This window comes from Pholis gunnellus (assembly GCF_910591455.1).
Source record: "Pholis gunnellus genome assembly, chromosome: 23".
Taxonomy (NCBI): domain Eukaryota; kingdom Metazoa; phylum Chordata; class Actinopteri; order Perciformes; family Pholidae; genus Pholis; species Pholis gunnellus.
In genome coordinates, this window is record NC_136550.1 from 6,259,500 (window position 1) to 6,280,263 (window position 20,764).

At 43.7% G+C, this 20,764-nt stretch overlaps 1 protein-coding gene across 1 annotated transcript; it reads right to left on the reverse strand.

Moving 5' to 3' along the window:
- Positions 1-414: 414 nt before the first annotated feature.
- rell1 (RELT like 1) lies at positions 415-20,066 on the reverse strand. The gene is made up of 7 exons (XM_079184413.1): positions 19,925-20,066; positions 14,414-14,617; positions 11,395-11,466; positions 8,718-8,772; positions 4,590-4,832; positions 2,742-2,874; positions 415-1,595 (listed from the first exon to the last, which is right to left on the reverse strand). The coding sequence occupies exons 1-7, from the start codon at positions 19,947-19,949 to the stop codon at positions 1,569-1,571; spliced, it is 759 nt and encodes a 252-aa protein (XP_079040539.1). The 5' UTR covers positions 19,950-20,066; the 3' UTR covers positions 415-1,568.
- Positions 20,067-20,764: the final 698 nt, after the last annotated feature.

The following is a 20,764-nucleotide window of genomic DNA, read 5'->3' on the forward strand; positions in this document are numbered from 1 at the left end:
TTTTTATTTCTGGTCGTCTATTGTAAAAAGGTCAGAAACTTCTGTGAGTGAACCTGATGAGACTCGGAAGGTCAAGAGGAGACAAAACGAGTCGAGGATTGTTTGAAGCTCGAAAACACCTCTCCATCTCCATCTCATCTCCATTAACTGGAAATAATACGACAGAGAGCCCGAGGTCGTCAGACTACCTGGTCGAGATGAATAAAGACAAATCATCTTTTCATCACGCCGCGAAAAAACGGCCGAGAAGGAGCGAGGAGGGTGCAGATGTGAGAGGAGGAGATGAGAAAGGATAGAATATGAAGACGGATGGTTCACCCGCATGAGTGAGGAGAGTGAGACGATAACCTGCACGTTAGTGGAATACTAGTAGTATACAACAATAAAGTTAATTATTTATGGTTTGACATGTGTTAGTCATCTTTATTTATTTTATTATACAAATATAAAAACACAGCAAACGGTCCCAAAATATGAAAAACACGTATTTATTATTATTTTTATAAAGAAATTAGGCACAATGAAATAACAGGTGAAATGACAAATGAAAAAAAGACATGTTTAAAATGATGTGTTTTGATCAAGATTTGGGGGAAATGATATATTTGGATGTTTAGCTCATGAGAGTCTTTAAAAAAAGGTACAACTTTAGTATCGCACTTCCATAAAAGGACTCACATTAGACCGATTTTTAAAAAGGGTGATTAAAATGAATGCCTGAGATATAATGACTTTTACTTTTTTTTTTAGTCCTACATTTCCCACAATGCATCTCTTCATCAGACGTTCTCCGCCTGGTAATGTTGAGACCAAAACAAAGCTAAAAGAAGAGTGAACGCCGCAGCTCAACAGGAGGACATGAAAGCTAATGTTGCTCAATGTCTGCTGGATGTTTAAACAGGCAACTGTTTGCCAACACGTTAGCCGACTTTATGAGCTGATAACTTGTTAAAAAAACTAAAATTTTAAAATAAACATGACTGCGGTTTTAGATATTTAGCTATGCGTAATTGTCAGAAATAGAAAATCTGGTACGGGACCTTGAAGCCCGTCTCAGGATGCAGGTTCAAGCATCCAATTTAACTTCAAGACTGGCTGTGTGCGTCTCTGGGTTGTACTTCGATCAACTGTCTGACTGATGAACTACAAAAATTCTGGTTTACCTTTCCACATACAAAAACATATGTACACACATCGTCGGCATATTGAGCAACAAGACCTTAAGTTCATCGGGAAAGCCCCGGTCCAGGCTTCCTTGACATTAAGCAGCCGCCGTGCCTAAGCGCCCATGAGTGAGGCGCTACTGTAAATCTATTTTGAGAGGAAATGGAGTGTATCTCACATTCCCCATGACTGCTTACGAAATAACTGTCCGGTGTGACTGTATGTCACTCTCGCCACCGTCGTCCTCGTCCTCAGCAGCACGTTTGGCTCCCCGTTGGAGCAGGAATGTGGAGGGACGACTTCCCTGGTGGACTGCGCGCTCCTCCGGCGCTGGTGTTTGAATGTTCTCGTTTTGTCCAGATGTTGTCTTCTCTCCTCTGGATCCCTCCAGATTGCTATCGGTTCTATTTGTCCAAGTCGTCCGTCTGCTCCTGGAGAAGGAAGTCATCTTGATTTAATACAGAAGCAGTGTAAAACGGAGCACAAATCTGTATTTAATGCAAAGATCGAATTTAATAAGGTTGATCTGATCGGTGCATCCCAACAAATTAGAATGTGTCAGAAAGCCCGTTCGCACGAACAAGTTCATGTTATTATCAAGCAAGCGTCTCTGAAGACTAATGCTGAGGTTGAATCAGCAATGGGAGCCTTATCTGGCTGCTCTGGACGGAGGATTGAATATTTTTGGTCACAAACGAACCCGAAAAGAAACCACGGGGACATGTTTCTGTGCGGTTTTCGAAAGCAGCGTCCAACGGGAAAGACACAACCGCTCCGCACGCTTGTAAATAGTAAATGAACCGCAGGGGAGAGATGTGCGGAGGCCGTTTACGATCACCTGGAGCATCGCAATTTCATAAGCAGAGCTCCTGTGATAGTAAACAGAAAACCGCAGGCTGGAGGCTAATTATTGCTTCGGTTTGGATATTTCAGTCGCTCTTTTCTCATAAATATTCCAACACGTATTTAGCTATAATCACACTAACTTTACATAATACTACACACAGCTGACTCGACTGTATCACCGTCACCAATACCACGTTGTTTGTGACATCCGTCAATTAGGCAATGGACCGAAAATGAATTGGCTACTATTTTGATAATTGATTCATCATTTAAGCCATTTTTCAGGAAAATAAAAATGATAATTTTCTAGTTTCCAGCTACAGATGTGCTGCTTTTCTTTCTTTTAGATGATAGTAAACTGAACATTGTATTCAGACCAAACAAGACATTTAGAGAGAGAGAAGTCACACAGGGATTTAGAATATTGCATCAGATGTTTCACTATTTTCTGACATTTTATGGACCACAAAATTGAAAGCTCGGATAGAAAAATAGTTATTAGTTGGAGCCCTGACACAGCAACAACATGTGTCGACTGATGCGTAAAAAGGCAGAACGTCACCAGGAAGTGAACATGCCCGTTACTAAAAAAGCCCAGACGAGCAGGTATACACATACATACTTCTGCACACATACGTAAGCCACATTTATTTATACACAGGGTGTGTGTAAGCGGGGAAGACGGAGGCGGAGAGAAAGCAGGACACAGGTGAGGTTTCCAGGATACAGACCTGCTGGGACTCGGACGTGGTCCGGCTCTTGGGCTCCAGCGCCGTGGGGGACGAAGGAACGCTCCCATTAGAGTCCGTTATTAGCAGCGTCCGCCTCTCCCGGGTCGGTTTTTCACACTTCGTCACCCGGAACCTGAGAGGAGACAAAAAAAAAATATATATATATATGAAAAGATGTTTTTTTTTTTTTTTTTTGCACTCTGAGAAATAAGACCCGAGGTCGCTCGCACAATGCAGAGCTGGCTCATTAAAATAAATTGCTGCTCTTACGGTGTGAGGAAACCGCTGGCTGAAATGTAGCTGTTGGACTCTTTCAAGAAAGTTCTTTTTAAAGAGTATTTTTCCAGGTCAGAAGAAAATAGAACATAACTGCCCCTCTCTGCTGGGGTTTTGTTCACTTTGTGAATGGTATATTTACATCATACGCAATATAAATAACCCGCAGAAAATAGCCCTTTAATGAATAAACCCAGTGGGTGTCTGCTATTCTCGTCTGTGCCACAGCGGGCATCTGCCTCTGCCTCTTCTCACTGATAATACACAAACAAACACACTTCCTGTGACAGAAACTTTACACCTCCCTCATCCACCCACCCACTCAAAGGCACCTGTGCACACACAGACACACACACACACACACAGACACACACACAGAGACACAGACTCACAGACACACACACAGAGACACAGACACTCACACACTCTAAAGCTTTAATTAAATCAGCAAATGAATATTCGTATCCAGGTCATGCTGACCCTCTGCGAACGCAGCCATTCATCTGGGTGTGCAAATGAAAAGCTACCTCTCTGCATCCCAATGAGCTCGTAGCAGAACATTAAGGATGAGGAGGGCGCTCGGTGCGCGGCGGGGACGAGGCTGAACGCCTTCCTGGGTTCACGACTGGACTGAGAAGTGTTCTCTTCACTACAAACATGTTGAAGACGGTTTTATAATGGTAGCATTCTGCCGGGTGTATTTTGAAATGTGGAGTTTCTGTTCTTAAAGCCCTTTCAAAACACTAGAGAGCAATGAAAAAGTGTCCAAGGCCATCTTTAATACAAAGGAAATACCTCAAAGTATTGGAGCAAACAAGATTGTTTTCTTTAATTCACAATCTTTAAGGTTTCTTCATAAAATCAAACCCCAAACGGAACTTCCTGTTCCAGCTGCTTCACATTAAAAGCGTTCAACTGGCGAAACACTGTGTGGCTTTTATTGTGAAGCAGCCACATGAGAGGCATGTCTTGCACTTTCAATAACGATATTATATTTCCAAGCACTGAGCCATCTAATGAAGACAGCATTGCATGATGGGAGCACCAGCATCCATTTGAAATCCAACAAAAGGTGTTTGCAAAAAAAAAGGCTACATTTTGACAGTACAACCAGACACATTAGGCCGTTCTCTGTAGCGATCACGCTCTCGGTTTTGGGAGGACCTCTCTAGGTCAACGTGTTTTTAACAGGGACCGTTGCCATGGAGCAGCGGATCCGCAACATGGGTTGACCTCCGACGCTTTGCAGAAACACTCAACCCGGCCTGAACCCTGCAGCATCTGTTTTCCCAGGCTTCGCCCACACTGTTCACATGTGCATTTTCCAGGTCACTGGTCTGGTGCCAAAGTGCACAGCAATCTTAGTCGATGTAATTAAGTGTGGAGTTTGTGTGGTTAATGTTTGATTGTTAGTGTGCAAACTAATATCTAATATGCCTCTGGGGCAAAGTGTTTTAATTTAGATCTGATTATTAAAGCACCTTGTCTAGTTTCATTCTAAGAAAGGTAAGAAATGAATTGTATAGGAGCAATAACAACTCTATTTTGACACACACACACACACACACACACCTGCCCACAGCCAGCACCGTGACCTCTCCGTGTTGGCTGCGGCGTTGCTCCGCCTTGCGGGCAGACGGCCTCCTCATGAGCGGCCACTTCTTCTGACTGCAGCGGTTGCAGATGTTCTTATGCCCGCCCAGGCCGCCGATGGTGTGCAGGTGGCTGCAGGTGTGCTTGGCAGCTCCCGGGGGCGCACCGGGTGATATGGGAGTCAGCGGAGGGGTGCCGGGAGAGGTGGGGGTGAGCGGAGGACTGAAGAGGGAAGAAGAACCAGAAGTTAGTGTTGGAGGTTTGGAGGACGTTTTGCTTCAGTTATGCCACAATTCTTATTATTAATAAATCATACATTCAGTGATCGAGATAGCCGCGGATGACTACGGCCAAGTATTACTAGAAGAGCACAAACAAAGTAACAACTAAATATGCAATAAAGAGAGAAAATTAACCAAGAAATATTTGATAGGTCACCAGAATGTTTCAGCACCACGACACATCTGGAGATGAAATAAAACAAAAAGTAGCGCGGTGGGTTTTTAAGATCAGCTCGTGGAACATGTGGCAGACCTTTCACAGACGAAACAACTGACCTACATTCAAACACATTTCCATTTCATGGAGATGAATTCAACCTCCTTGAATCCTGCAGGCCTGCCACTGCACACATGACACATTAATATCTCACATCTTCATATCAAACAAATACCGACAAGCTCTTTGGGAACCACCACTCTGAACGACGATTATGTGTTATTGAATAAATAGTTATTGAATAATTTCCTGTACGAGCAGGCCTCAGGTGGAGCGTTGGTCAACTGATTAGGAAAGAGAATCGGTCGTTAAAAGAAGGCAAACTGATCCGACGCACACTGCTCCCTCTCCACGTTCATACAGTATTTATCTTAGCAGTGTGCTAACGGGCGCTAATTGAAGCCGGCTTCCTCGTCTGTTTGATCGTTCGCATCTTTTTCCCCTTCCCCGCGCGTGCATATTTCATGACCCTGGAGAGCAGCTCCTCGCATTGTGTGCACACAAAAGGCAGAATAAACAGCGTCTCTACCCATTGACATACTCGTATCATGTACTATGCACGTGTGTGTCAAGGGACAGAGAGCATAAAGGAGTCACGTAATCTTTCATCCGCGTTGAGAACGGACGAGGAAAAAGAGGCCGCAGCATACGGTCAACAAGTATGCGGACGGCTGACACCCGTATGTGATTACTGAACACCTCTATTCCCCCAAAAATAAAGTGGGTGTTGATGTGACGCTTTGGAGGCTGAATGCGGGGGACTTGCTCTCATTCAGCCACAACAGCAGAAGGCCAAATTCAGAGCCGGTTTTAGCGCTCTGCGTGAGAGTCAGCCCCCTGATTCGTTTGAATGAGGCCACTCGCAGCAGGGGTGCCAACACGGGGATCTTAATATAAATATGGACCACAAGTACTTCCTTATTGGTGAATGTTTTACACAAGATGCAGGTGCTGCCGTGTCTGCGTTTTGACGTATCAGCAAACCCGCAAAACGCCGCTTGGCGGGAGTTCAACCAGGAGAGCGGGGATGTCTTTGGACACCTGGAAGTATAATTAACTAGATTTGGTTCCTGGTTCCTCCTTTTGAAAGCTGGGGTCAAGTCCTTGAGTTTCTGTAAAAAGGTTCTTGGGCCCCTGGGGGAAGTTCCCGCAGTGGACCAGCCCTGTCCGCACCAGAAATACATACAGCAGTGTGTGTGTGGACACAAGGGGTGGTCATTCAGCGTAAACCAGTGGTTCTCCAAGTTAAATCGGATTATAAGCCGCATGAGAGAAAGCAGAAAAAAAAAGAAAAAATGTTTTATTAAATGTGTTATTTTCCTCTTGTGAATTACTGAATAATATTAGGCATTCCTTTTTAATTTTATTTATTTATTCTAAAAAGAACAAGGGGGAGAAAATGTGTGTTCTTGGTAAAAAAAAACAAAAAAAAACGATGTAAACGATGTGCACGTGAAAAATGTGCTCAAAATATGTACCGTGCTCATGTACAGCGTGAGGATTCTGATGAGCAGAGGTATGATCCACAGGAGGGAAGAAGAAGAAGAAAAAAATGGATGGAGAGCGTATTGTGGAAAGGCGGTGAAGAGGTGGAGTACTGATGAGGACGGAGCAGCTCTGAAGTTAAGTACCAAATCTGGAGAGGCAGATAGCGAGGTCAGGCCGCTACTACAGTCACTCTCCGTCTCATAGCCTTTCTCCATCCCTGTCCTCTCTTTCTGTCTGTCTGTCTGTCTGTCTGTCTGTCTCCCTTAAGTGTCCCATAAATTACCCTCCGCCGATACCCCTCTTCCCCCCCCTATTCCACCATCTCTAAGTGATCCACTGGCAGGCTGCCCAACCTGGCTGGGAGAACGAGAGAACGGTACAAAGAGTAACGCCAAGAGAGAAAAAGGGAGTACTACAGAGGGAGATTTCTTTAGCTAAACACGTGAAGGGAAACGGAGAGGAAAATATGATTTGGAGGGCGAATGAAGAGGCGAAACACATGAAAGTGACTGTGTGCGATTGCAGATTCCTGCTGATTTTTTTTTTTCTTTCCCAGGACACCCCGATGTGACTGAGCAGAATACTTCAAAACCTAATCCTCGGCAAAGGCAACGCTCCAAACCATTTATCCACACAGTTCCCTCCAAACAAAGGAGAACATCTCTCCTCTTATCTCTCTCCTTTCCTCCCAGAACAATATGTAGCGGGATGAGAAAGATGACAGGGAGAGAGAGAGAGAGAGAGAGAGAGAGAGAGAGAGAACATACCCCACTAACTTGATTTAACCACACTCCTCTTCCGTCACGGGCTTCTCCTCCTCCCCCCAATCTGTCTATCAGCCCAACTCCCGCTCCCCTTATCTCGGCGGCAAAGCGAAGACGTCTAATCTCGGCTCGTACCATCATCAGCTCCTGTTCTTGTGATGCAGGGTCGTTTTATTGACCCCTTAGCTCGGTCGTGGTTGCTACGCCGGTCAAGCTTTCTGCTTGGTTTCACAAAGAAGTAGACAATAAACAGAAAAGGTCTGAAATGACGTCTGCAACAAGCAGTTTTTTTTGTTTTTTTTTAAATCAGAAACTCCACAAAAGGGTTCGAGTTGTCACACAGGAAACTGTGCTTTGAGGCTAAAGCTAACAGGCCTCAGGTTTAAAGTCAGCAGCGTCTTCACCAGTCGATGATCCGTCTTTAAGCCACGGGAATAAAGAAACAGCATTGTTCTTTCGCAGTCAGTCATTGTGTATCAAAATAATAGGGAAAAATGTGCTGCTTGCCTGCTTAGTTTACATTCAGGATTTATTCTTTGTGTTTTCAAAAAGCCTTCTTCTTTTAACATAACTTGTACCTCCCAAACAATGTAGTATAAAACGCTCCTTGTCCTTGGAAGTAGCTCTCGGTTACTAATGAAGGTAGTGAGCTAGTTAGCCGGACATGCTAAGGATTGAAACTGACATTAGAGACGACCAACACACAGTTTCGTGTTGTTCTCACACTTTTGCTCTTGTGTTTTTGGTTAAAGCCCCGTGCACGTCACTTCAACATGTGAAGAATTGAACAGCCTGACAGGCCTGTTTTTACAGTGATATAAAAAAACAGAAAAAAAGCCTCAAATTGGTACATTTGAGAAGCTGGAACCGGCACACGTTTGAGATTTTTGCATGATAAATCCATCAATTGTTTCAGCACTAATGTAAGCCGTATGTGTAAAGCCTCTAATACTAAGACACCAAAAGCTTCTTTGCCCGATACTCTCTCTTTCTTTTTTAAGCGGAGTCACACTCGCTGTGTCCTGGCAAAGAATCCAAGAAGGAAACAAGCCAACAACTGTGCTCGATATTCTTTGATAACATAGTGAGAAGGGACACAGCGGCATTTTTGGGGGAAGAGTCCCCAGCTGCTCGCCCTCAATCAAACTTTGCCAATCTGGAAAAGTATCAGAAGAGAAATATGGCCTGATTGCCTTGTGGGTTCATTTCCTGCTCTGGCTGCTCTCATTTCAGCCACTTCAGCCGTGACACAAACAGGCTTCTCCGAGGAGGCTTACGGTGCCATCTGGTGGTTGAGATCGCTCTTCACGGCCAGGAGGAGAAAAAAAAAAACAATCAAACAGGAGAGGACGCTTACCCATCAGAGTCAATGCTGTTTTCCTGAACCATGGCTTTCAGGGCGTCCGAGTTTGCTGAAGAGAGAGAGAGAGAGAAAATTACACACTTATACAGATGGAAGAAAGGAACGGAGAGAGGAGAGGGAGGGAGGGAGGGGGAGATAAAAGTAGTTCTGGGAATTAGCGAGGAGAACGCTCCAGTGACTTCAAAAGCAGAGCGCTTATTGAAAGATGGTAACACCAGATTAACTCCGTAACCCAATTAAATGGCACATCACGTGCACCCACTGAGCACAATCAGTGCACACGACAACCTCAGGAGGATGTTGCCAGATAAGAAGGAGAAAAAAAATGAATCGAAGCAAAACAAACTCCAAAATACGACTCTGGAAAGTGTAACTTGTGTGTGATGGTCAGGGATTTGGCCCGGGGGTTTTGATTTTTCTTTTTTTTTTTGCTGCACATGAACAACAACTCAACCTATTCCTGCTCCCCGGACAAAGTAGCGTCGACACACACAGAGACAAACAGCTCCGATATAGATTTACATAATTTGCTCCCAGAGACAGATTTCCCTAAGGCCCCGGTGCATTCACTGACTTTCCCCATGAGCACACTGCAGCAAGTGCACCGATAAAAGGAATTTGTGCATACCTAATGAAAAGGGGGGGGGGGTCTCATGTTATGATTTCATCTAGTAACGTACATGGACGGGTTTTTTTTAGTCCCAAAAGTATTTTTAAACTTGCCACAGCTTTGGTCATTCTATTTGTACAAGGCTCCCCTTAGAGGCTGCGCCACTGAGTCACAAAATGGAAGAGCAGCTTTTTAGTTTTGAGTCGGTAAAAGCCCTGAAAACATATTTCCTATGAACCAAAGGAGACTTACGTGGACATAACCGTTGTATTTTCTGCAAAGGTAGAATATTGCTTTTCTCACATAGATGTTGCCAATGCAGCTACAACAAAACTCGACTTCAGGAAAGTTTAAAAAAAGGTTAAATCTAATGTCTTTTGTGTCGGTTATTAAAACACGAAGCAACGTGGTTAAAAAGACCCAGTGCAGCATTGTATGTAAAAGACACGGAATACATCTTCCTTTTTATCAATCAGAAATATTGAATGATGGAGTGTGTTACAAGGGAATGGAGAAGTGAAGGGAAATGTATCCTCCAGGTGGATTTTATTTTGAAATGTATTGACACCAATGAGAACGAGTAGGACTGTGCCAGCACTGTGAGCTCCTCATTCTGAGGTTATCTGTAGATGGCAGTGTTTGCTCAGCCATAAAGACTACCACTGTTCCCCACAGTGACTTCTCAGTTCTTATGTTTATTTGCACACTAACTGCCGCTGGAAATTACTTAATTTCCATGAAAAATACCTGGAAGTAGGTTTTTCCAGAGTATCCAGAAATGAAGCTTTCAAACATTTTTTTTCAACAGACATTTGCAGTCTTGCGATACGTAGCAGGAGTCCTGAGCCGCGTCACGTCTCCGGAGTGACATTGTGGAGGATGAGTCACAGTGAACGCTTCCCCGACTCTGCAAACATTGTTAACGCCGAAAAGCCGTGATGAGTCAGCGCGACGCTTTGCCTCTTGAGGGGTGGACAGAAAAATCAAACAGAGGACAATGGTGGCCAGACACCAAAAACAGGACAATGCTGCCTTCGTGTGTCAAACAGTATGTTAGTCATCTGGAGGAGATGCGAAGGGCGGTTTAGACGGCACTGTTGGAATCTTCTAGAAATGACTAAATAAATAGTGGCAACAGTTTACTTTAACCCCTTATTGATAATGTATAATCAGTATATACAAATGGAACAAAGAATACATAATAAGATACATCCTTTATTATCATATTTATGTTATTACATTGTAGTTATAAGCAGATATATTGCAGCGTTTGTTAACTATAATCTCTCCTATTTCCTATTTTATATTATTACAACTTTGTTCTATCATATTGTCGTTCATTACACCAAGAGGAGCTGAACTTTTGGAACACGTCGAAAACTATTTTTTGCTCTCCAATGTGCACAACCATAAAAATCCACTCAGTCAGTCCGAGATCTCCTTCCATCCAGACTCAAACTCAACGTTTCCTCAGTAAAGCTGTAATGAGATATAACCTGATATCAAACTAAACACCGAACCTGCAAGTCCGTCTGTTTTTGTCAGGAACTGTTTCAACAACTACGCTGTTCCAAGTAAAACAGCAGTTCTATTCTTTCACTAACATTGCAAAGCGCCCTTTTTCTACGTTCGAAGCAAAGTTGCTTCAACATGCACATCACTGCTGCGGGCGGTTCATTAGCCCTGAGGGGAAATACTGTAATCGACTGTGTCAGGACAGGCACGCGTGACCATCCCATTCAAGCCGACACAATACATCGATCATTATCTCTCCTGTTGCCGCTTACAAACTCGGCCGAACAAAAGGAGCGCAAATGACTTGGTTAAAGCAGAGCGCTGTGACTTAATAATGAACTTGACTTCACGCTCCGGCTCAGGGAAGCGATTTCAATTTACAGGAATAAGCCGTGCTGCGGTGGTGACATCATAGAAGACGCAGGAAAACAGACGAAACAAAAAGGAGAACCTCGGGGCACAATGTTTAATCAACAGTCAGGTTTATAAAAAGGGGCAAAATGAATTGATTTCATGCGTTTGTTGTTTAGTACTTTGGACTCATACCTTCGTTTTTCATGATGTAGTGGATTATCTGCCCGACGGTGTCGTTGTTTTCACTGAGGGTGTCGTTCATTTCTGGAAGAGAAGCAGAAAAACACACACGCAGTTAGAAATACCTGAAGTATTACATGTGCGACCAGTATTCAAAGTTATTATGTCCTCAGGCAACATGTTAAAAGCACGAGTGCAGGGTAGTAAAATGATTTGTGCAAATATTTTGAGAGGAAAACACTCCTCCGGCATGGCCGAAACACGATTCCCATAAATCATAATTCAAGAGCACTTGTTACTATTACGACTTGATGGCACTCCCATAGGTCTAACAGTTTAACCGGAGCACGATGCAATTATACATTTCAAATGAAAAGCCACACGTAGACTAATAGAGCATTTTGTTTGATTATTACTTGAGAGACAAGCTTGGCAATATATTGATATAATATCAATATGACAAGTAGATATTGTCTTTTTTTGGGGGGGGGAACAACAAGCAATAAACACATTGTAATATTGTAACGTATGCAAGCTCAGCTCGGCCCTCATGTGATCATCATATGCACATTCCCCTAGAAATGCAATCACTGACCGATTTCCTTCCGACTGGCCTCATTGCAAACCCTCCCACTCAGCTTACACACACACACACACACACACACACACACACACACACACACACCCCTGTGAGGCATTTCCTAGAGCTTCCTGTTGACCGCTTCCAGAGTTTTTCCCTCATGTTCTGATATACATATAATACTTTGGCAGCAATTCGTGGGCGTCTTCTGGTGCGCCACGAATTATTTTATTTTTTTTAAAAAGCTGCCTGACGTAAAGGGAGCTGCTCGCCAGCTGTAAGTCAGCGTCGGAGACAAAAGCAGAAAGAGGAAACCTGATCATTGTGCAACAAGAGAAGACTGATGATCGGATCAACTGAATGAGTGAGAGAGCACGCAAGCAAGCGTGTTCTTTTGTCTCCCATGTATGAGAGAGAGAGAAAGGGTTGGGCACGTCGCAGAAAGACAGACACAGAGAAAGAACAGACAGCAGGGGGAAAAACCCTGATGCACTCACATTTACTCCACCAGCTTTACGCCGTCCTTTTCCTACTAATACCGACTCCACTGAGCAGATTCGGTCATCGGGTTCAATGGAGGGGTTCGGGGCTTTGGCCAACATGAGGAAACAGTGGAGAAGTGACGTGCCAGGAGTTGTACGTTAATAGTGAAGTGAGAAAAGCAGACTCTCGCTGCTCTTGGCAGCGTGGTGTAAAGCCGTCACTCTTTCCATAACATTTCTCCTGCATGAGATGTAACAGAGCAGTCCAGTAATACCAGAGGTTCCACGTCTGCACACAACAGTTTACGAGAAGGAAAGGGAAACCTCCCCACCCTCTCTGTGTGTGGACATGCAACATACTGTACCAGCAAAACATGACGAGAAAGAAAATCAAGTGACGCAAGTAAACTTTCTTTCTTCTCAGTGTGCGGAAGTTCACAACTACTTTCTCCGAGAGGCCGTCAAAGTCATCCACACGTACACAATGCTTGTGGCAATTAAGCATAATCTGGAGTTATCATTAGGAGCCAAGGGAAATCAAACTGGCCCCGTGTGGAGAATTTCTTAGTTCCACGTCACTGAACACACCCGGAGTTGAGTCACAACACTGTGACTGTCAAAACATCTTCCTGGTTTCTATTGGCCTCCACTCCTTAGAAAGCCAGAAGCAATCGAGGCTCAGGGCTGAAATAGGGAGCTGTATTTCACATTGTTAAACATTAATAAAGCAGCAAACAACTGTTTGTAAAGATATAGTGTCACTCTACCTCCGTGTGTGTTTCGTTATTTGAGCTTCTTTGCTTTGTTGGAAATAGCCGGGGCCGGCCGCGCATGCTTTCAGTCCATGTTAGCGCATGTGCTATGCTATGCACTGCTCTCATGTGCACGCTACGCACTGCTCTCATGTGCATGCTACGCACCGCTCCAATATGGCGTTTACAGCCGATAACGCTGTAACACTGTTGGCACCGTTATGATATGAGCCGCCCGGCTCGCTGTCAACATGTTGAGAGCCGTTGAGAGGCAATCGAAACGCTCCCACTCTGGGCTCTCGCACCTCGGGTGGTAAAGAGCTAGCAAGATCGCCACGTGATGACTTACTGTAAAAACAACATAGAGTCTATTCTTATCACCGTCTGTCTGCACCGTCAGTAGCTGGCACACACCGAAGTCATTAGCCTCAGGAATGTAGTAGAAGCCTGCGAGTACTGGAGGGCCGGTGGGAGAATCTAGTGATTTTTTTCTGCATGATCGCTGACCTTGAATTTCACCATCACAAGACAGGAAAGTGAAAAACCTCATTCAGGCCGATGACTAATTTTAAAAAAAACAACTTGCGTGTACTTGTCCATCGACTGAAACGCAACAGCGTCCCAGTCTGACTGACTGCAGAGGGAATTTGGCCAAATATTGAACATCAGCTTCAAATACCATTTTTGACTAATCTATAGTCGCAATATTACGTTACTGCTAACGCACACTGAGCGTCCTACTGCTGCTGCTTGACATATAAGGCATCCATCTGGTGACACACAGGTGGCTTGTATTGTGAGGAAGCCACAGGAAAACGCACTCTACGTATGTGTTGCCATCATTAGAGTAAACAGCGGATCGATTTCAAATATCGCTGGAGTAACGAAACAAGTCAGAGCAGCCGCAATGAGCGGCACACTTCCAATTTACAGCTTCTTTCCCGTCGACCTATTTTCACTTCCTTCCCTAAACGCTTCTCTAATCTCTTCTCTGTCTACTTGGATTAATGCGAGCCTGCTTGAGCAATATTCTTGGGTGTGTACTGAATATAGATGATGATGGATGCCCTCAAACAATGGCCCCATAGATGTAATAAACGCATAAAGCTAATCATAACGGCCTCTCAGACGATGACACATTTACAAGAGTCTGCAGTGTCACATTGTATTAAGAGGTTTTTACCAACTCCCTCTCTCTTTTATTCAGATTTCCTTACCTCCCAGCTCGGGATCCTTTTCCTCCTCCTCACACTGCTCCTCCTCCTCATCGTTGGCCTCAGTGGTGCACCGATAGCCCTTCCTCTTCAACACGTGGCAGATGACCACCCCCAAAAGACCCAGAAGAAAGAAAACAGGCACCAGGACGAAGGCGACGTAGTTTGTCCCCGCTTCACCTTTTCCATCAGCTGTATTCTGACCCTCTAGAGGATGAAGACGGAACACAAAACAATGGATTATCATTACAACGCCCTTCGTGGCAACCTGATATCCACAGTGAGTGCAAGGTTACATTTAGGGGCTGAGCAGCTGAGGGGATTTTAAATGCTATCAGCTGAGACATCAGACAGATTTCATGTTCCCTTCCAGGATCCCTCCAGTCTGCTGCCGGCTCTCTCAGCAGCTCTGAGGACTCATTTCATGAAAGAGGCAGAGAGTAAAAAAAGAAAAAGAAAAGGCGAAACCAAAAACTATAAAACGCTCAGTCGACATTTAGCGGGGTTGGTCATATCCTAGTGTTATCATAGCAACTGACTGCGGTACAGGGACCATAAACTATAGCACTAAAGCTCGAGCTTCCCTCTCCCACTCCCATCTGCCGACCCACCTACACACCGGACTTTAGACCCCTCAGGTATCCACGACTCTGAACTCGACAAACTTTACAGTTAACTTAAGACATAGACGGCAGAGGCTAACCATTGTCAATTAATCCCACCGATTAGTACTTGATATTCGCAGAGTCATTAGTGACTATATATTACATTTTAAATGGTGGCCCTAATGTCTTGAAAGGAATCAGGTCAAAAAAGGTAGAGAGTGATGGGTCAGCTATGGGCCAAAGCTCCCCTGGCTCCTGCTGTTAGCGGACCACGTGAGTTGGAAAGCACAACAGACAAGAGGGCTTTTGTCTGTTTTCCTGTTCCCATCAGAGTGTGTGTGCACACACACACACACACATAGAGAGTCAGACACACAGACTGATATGGGAGGTCACAGGAACAGAATCAGCATCAAATCACATGTTCATGCCGTTTGGAAAACGCGCCACGGCATTGTGGGTACAGGCCGCATCTACATACCTAACCATGTGCCTCCTGATGCATACAGAGGCATGTGTGCTTTCCCCATTGTCCCAGTTCCCCTGAATGCATCAGACTGAACACGCTGATAAAGCCCATTGTCTGCTGACAGACTGGCGTGCGGCGTCCATGTGCTTATAGACTAGTAGGCCGTCCTGGCACGCTCCCATGCCTCTCCAAATGACTCACGAGGAGGCACAGGCCAATTGGAGGATTGTATCAAAAAGCATTGAAAAAGAAAAGATGGGTTGAATAGAGTCCTCGAGGAGGATTTAGACTTGAGTCAGAGAAATCTCTTAGCAACCACAGCTGGTGCCGTGATGAAGGTCCTCAGAGGGAACAGCCAAAAATAGAGAGATCTGGAACACATGCACATCACAGGTGGGGATTCATATATATCAAATTATGATGTTTCAAAAGATGCTTTTGGGCCGTGTCAAGCTTTGATTGGGTGGTTTTCTGCCACCGCTTTGTGAGGCTATAAATAGGGCTGGGTGCAAAACCTCAATGCTTTGGGTCGAGACCAAAACGAGAACCGAAAGTTGAGTGCAAATCTAAGGCTTTAACAAAGGCGTGTTTTCTTTATTGATTCAGCTGCCCATTGTTTTTTGTATTCAATTAATCATTGACTTCACCAGAGGATGCGTCTTTTTAAAAAAATCCAACCAACAGCCCAAAACATACAAAATATTCAATATACATTATGATACAAACCAAAGAAAAGCGGCAAACGGTCACATTTGAGAAGCAGGAACCAAGAACGTTTGGTGTTTTTGTCTTGATCATTTGCTTTAACGGTGCTCAATACGGAAATCAAACCATATCTAAAACAGTCATTTGCTGCTATAATAACGCTCTGAATTTCAAATTGAGCACCTTTAAATGATCAATCGCTGATCAGAACTGCCCGTTCTGTCCGTCACATGATCGATTCGTTGAACAGTTTTGGCACAAACAAGCTACTCGGGTATCACATCGACCACAGTATTGAAAAGAGATGTGATAATCAGGCTTTGATGTCCGTTAAAAATCAACTAGAGAAGAAAAGCAACTCTGTTGACTTTGACTTTTAATGAAAATATGAGAAGTGACTCGGAGTATAGGACGACATGATGTGTAAGTGACACAAACGAGGTCGCAAGATCCAATATGGGACAAGCGACGAGGAAAACATCAAATTCAACACTTACATCACGAGAGAAGTGAACCCGAGTGGCGGCTACCTCCCGAATTCAACGACACCATCAATGACACCATCACTGATAAGAGGAATTCCCCCTTTCCGACTCTGGAGGAGCAAACGTATCTCCGTCTACGACGTCCAATCCCTCAACTGAAGCATCCTTTGGAGCTGAGCGCAGGCTGAATAGCTCATGCGTCGCTGCTCTGCTGGTTTCATTTCCTGCAGGTTTATGAGGATTCACTCTGAGAGAAGGTCTACCTGCCTTAAAAGGTTTATCGACGTCTCCGCTGCAACGGCTTCTTTCACAACATGACGGAAAATCAATCACACACAAAAAAAGGAGAACGACTTGTGATTGAATTCTTTGCCTTTATCCTCTCTTCCCTTTTGAACACCAGATGAACTAATGGAACTATTTCAGCCATCAATAAAGGCCATTTCAACACCGCGAGCGTGTATTTGTGATATTCGAATCTCTTGCTGGCGCCCAGATTTGTGCACGGGAATCACCCATCGATGATGACCACACAACACCGCCAAAGGACTTCTGAGAAAAGAGGAAGTCAGTGGTCCTCACTGCTGAGATCAGCACTTCATGACATCAAGATGCACATTTGTCTCCCCAACTTAAATTATATTTCCGGTTGGATTTTTAAGTTTCAGTTCATTTACAATGTCGTGAGTCACTTCCTGGCAAATGTTGCATCAAATAATACTCTGAAAGGAATCCGGAAATCAGTCTGGGCTGAGAGACTTTTACTCTTATCCAGTCAGTAATCTGATCCTCAGCTGGGCCACGTGTAACTGCATTACTCTCCTCCATTTACTCAATTTAGGGAAGGACAGAGAGAACGGAAATGGAAACAGTGTCTCCTCATTGACCACTGTTTTGGCTCGTTAATAACCTCTCCTTCCAACTACACCCGAGTCTTAGTGCACCTTCATTTTCTGAGAATCTACTCCGGAAACATTCGGCTTCAATCCATATTTGTAGGCGTTAAATGTACGTGTGTATGTTTCACTGTTAGGAAAGTTTTCATTTCACCATAACAAGAATATGAATCCCATCTGTAGCTTATGTGCAGCTATCTCATCTAAGACCCTCGGACATTCCAACTCTTGGTCCCTTATCTATTTAGTCACTAAGTGGAGATAAAACCTCCCTCAATCACTGTCTCACTTGCAGACATAGCACTGACCCCGTGACAGATGCCACGGTCTCAGTCAGCTCATTGCGCCACATATTCCCCCTGTGCTCTCCGGTGACGGGACACTGTAACCAAACAGCTACATGGTGCACAGTTCTAATTTTGAAGAATGAGATTAATTGCTGCATCCCTTTGATGATACAAATAGCACCTTAATTACCAAGAACAAACAACAGCGGAGGATCTTTCTATTAGGGCGACTTGAAGAATGGAGCAACCCCAGACGGCTTTGAACTACTCAACTTCATTGATAGTATAGCTAGTAAAGCTTTAAAAGGCAATGTAAAACGCAATGCTGCCAGTAGGCTTTGAAGATGTAATATAATAGTTAGCCATTTTTCTTTACAGCGAGTGTTAGCTTGTATGTGGACGTCATCACGATTGTTTTTCTTTAGATGTTGTTTAATTCGAAAGATTTTCACAGGCCTGAGGTCATAAAAGTGTCAAGAATTTTACAATAAAACAAACAGTTTTGTGCAAACGAAATGCTTTTTTTAATTTGCCCCTTTAATATTCTTGTGACCCTTATCTCGGGACCTCTTGGGGGGGGGGGGGGGGGGGGTCGCGAACCACTGAACTAGACCACAATAAGGTCCACAACCTGTACGCTGCAGTCGTTAGATGAAGCGGTGAAGACAGCTGAATCGATGACTCACTCACTCACACACACACACACACACACACACACACACACACACAGCATCAGCATACCATTAATACCAAACCAACACACTGGAGGTCTAATTAAATGAGCGTGAGGGTTCAGCCTTGGCCTTTTGCAAGCCACAGACTCCTGTGGACTCTCCATGGAAAATTGAAACAGGGCCAGAATTTTAAAAGGTTAGGAGGAAAACCAAAGCGTAACACGGAACACTGGCTTGAGTATTTTCTTGATGCAGAGACACGTACAGTACTCTTTTATGCGTCTTTAAAAAAGGGTAGTGTATTTGTGGTGTAGTTCTTGAATGGCCTAGTATGAGCTTTTCACATGTTTCCTGGTTGCATTCACGCTTCAGAGACCCTAAAAGTGGTGGTCATGTGTGAAGATTATCTGGCTGGACAAAACCTGTAAGTATCATAACTTGTAAGTATCATAAATGTGTGTTTCCAATGGAAAAATCCCATTTTTTTTTATTTTACTGTGTCAACTAGTGTGATGCTAATTTACAGGTTGGACCACAAAAATCCGCAATCTCTGCAGCACTCTATGTGTAAACATCACAGATACTGAAACTAGTGACAAGTTAACTTGGTTTGAGAGGCAATGGAGGTCATTTACATTTCAATTTGCCCTTTGAATGGTGTCATGGGATCCTCGAGTTAAGTTTGGCATGATTAGTACAGAGAAATAACAGTTTTAAGGGAAGGAAAAGTACAATATAAGCTCTGGTGCCTGATTAACTAATGTCTGATTTGACTAAAATCTTGGATACGGAGTAATTAGCTTATACTATAAAGCCATAGGTGCATTATAACCTCAGCAACACTTGCTGGAGCTTTTAACTTATGTTGGGACAATAACAAAAACAATTCTCTATAAATAGAGACACCATAGAAAACACCAGGAGCTCCAAAAAGAAAGCTCTAACGTTTTGTTAGGGTAGGATCACAAAACTTTATAATGTGTCTGCTGGTAAACAGAGTTGACATTGGCATTTTTATTGGCAGTTTGTCAGTTTATTTTGTATTAACGTGAAATGATCTTATTATAAATGCTCAATATGCTTCTGTTTTTTGCTGACTGCATGATGTCTGGAAGTTCCGGCTGTCACGCAGTAACTATGTGTGCAGTATCCTGTCTGAAACTTCAGTTAAATATTTGGATTCTTCCATAATTAGTGGTCAACGTTAGTGTTCCCATAAATAATGCATCAATCCCATACAGCCCCGATGATTTAATAATCTCAAGGCATTTTAAAATCAGAGGAAACTTTTTTTCTCAGGAGGAGATGAGAAAAAAGGATCACGACCGTGCAGCGCTGTTAACGTTGCATCGTTTCGTCTCCACACAGCAGGGTAAAAGGCGCGCGTACTTACGCGTGTCTGCGGTTGAATTAGCCATAGACTGACAGGAGATGCCCGGAGAGGTGGTGATGATATGAGCGCCGTGGTCACCACTAACCGCGGTCAAACTAAGCCAGAGGAGGGGCCGTTTTCATTAACATCAACGTATTTCCTGATTCACAGAGAGCGGATACGCCCTAATCTTAAAGCGATACTCCCCACATGCTACCTGATACCCCGCCAACAAAGAGAGGTACACGACGGGGGGGGGGGGGGGGGGGGGGCGAGAGGGTGCACTTGTTACTACTTCCGTCTTCGTTGGCTGTTGCGAAAAAGGTGGTTTTAGTTCAGTTTTGAGTTACTGCTACTTTTCTTTGAGTATTTGCGTTTTATGCTACGTTGTACTTCTACTCACTAGAATTCAGAGGGAGATAATGTACTTTTTACTCCATTATATTTATTTGGTACTTTTAGTTACCAGTTACTTTGCAGATTCATATTAACAAAACACAATCTCACCAACAAATACATTATGATGTATTATTATGCATAAAGATGAGACTTTATTGATCAATGGGTGAAATCTACAAGCTATTATAACGTTTTTTTTATAGCCCCACTTTTATCAGCAGTAACATTAAAGCAAAGTACTAATGAATGCAATAATCATTCATTATAATTCAATAATTCACATTGTTCTGAATAATTTGTACTTCAGAATATGTTGAAGCTAATACTTTGTATTTGGCAATACCACGGTGTAGAAATATAAATAATTAATTTGCATAAGTAAAATATTTGCGTACTTCCTCTGCCACATGGTTCTAAGTAAAGGATTTATGAAAAAGCAGGACAGTGTTTCCAGACTCAAAG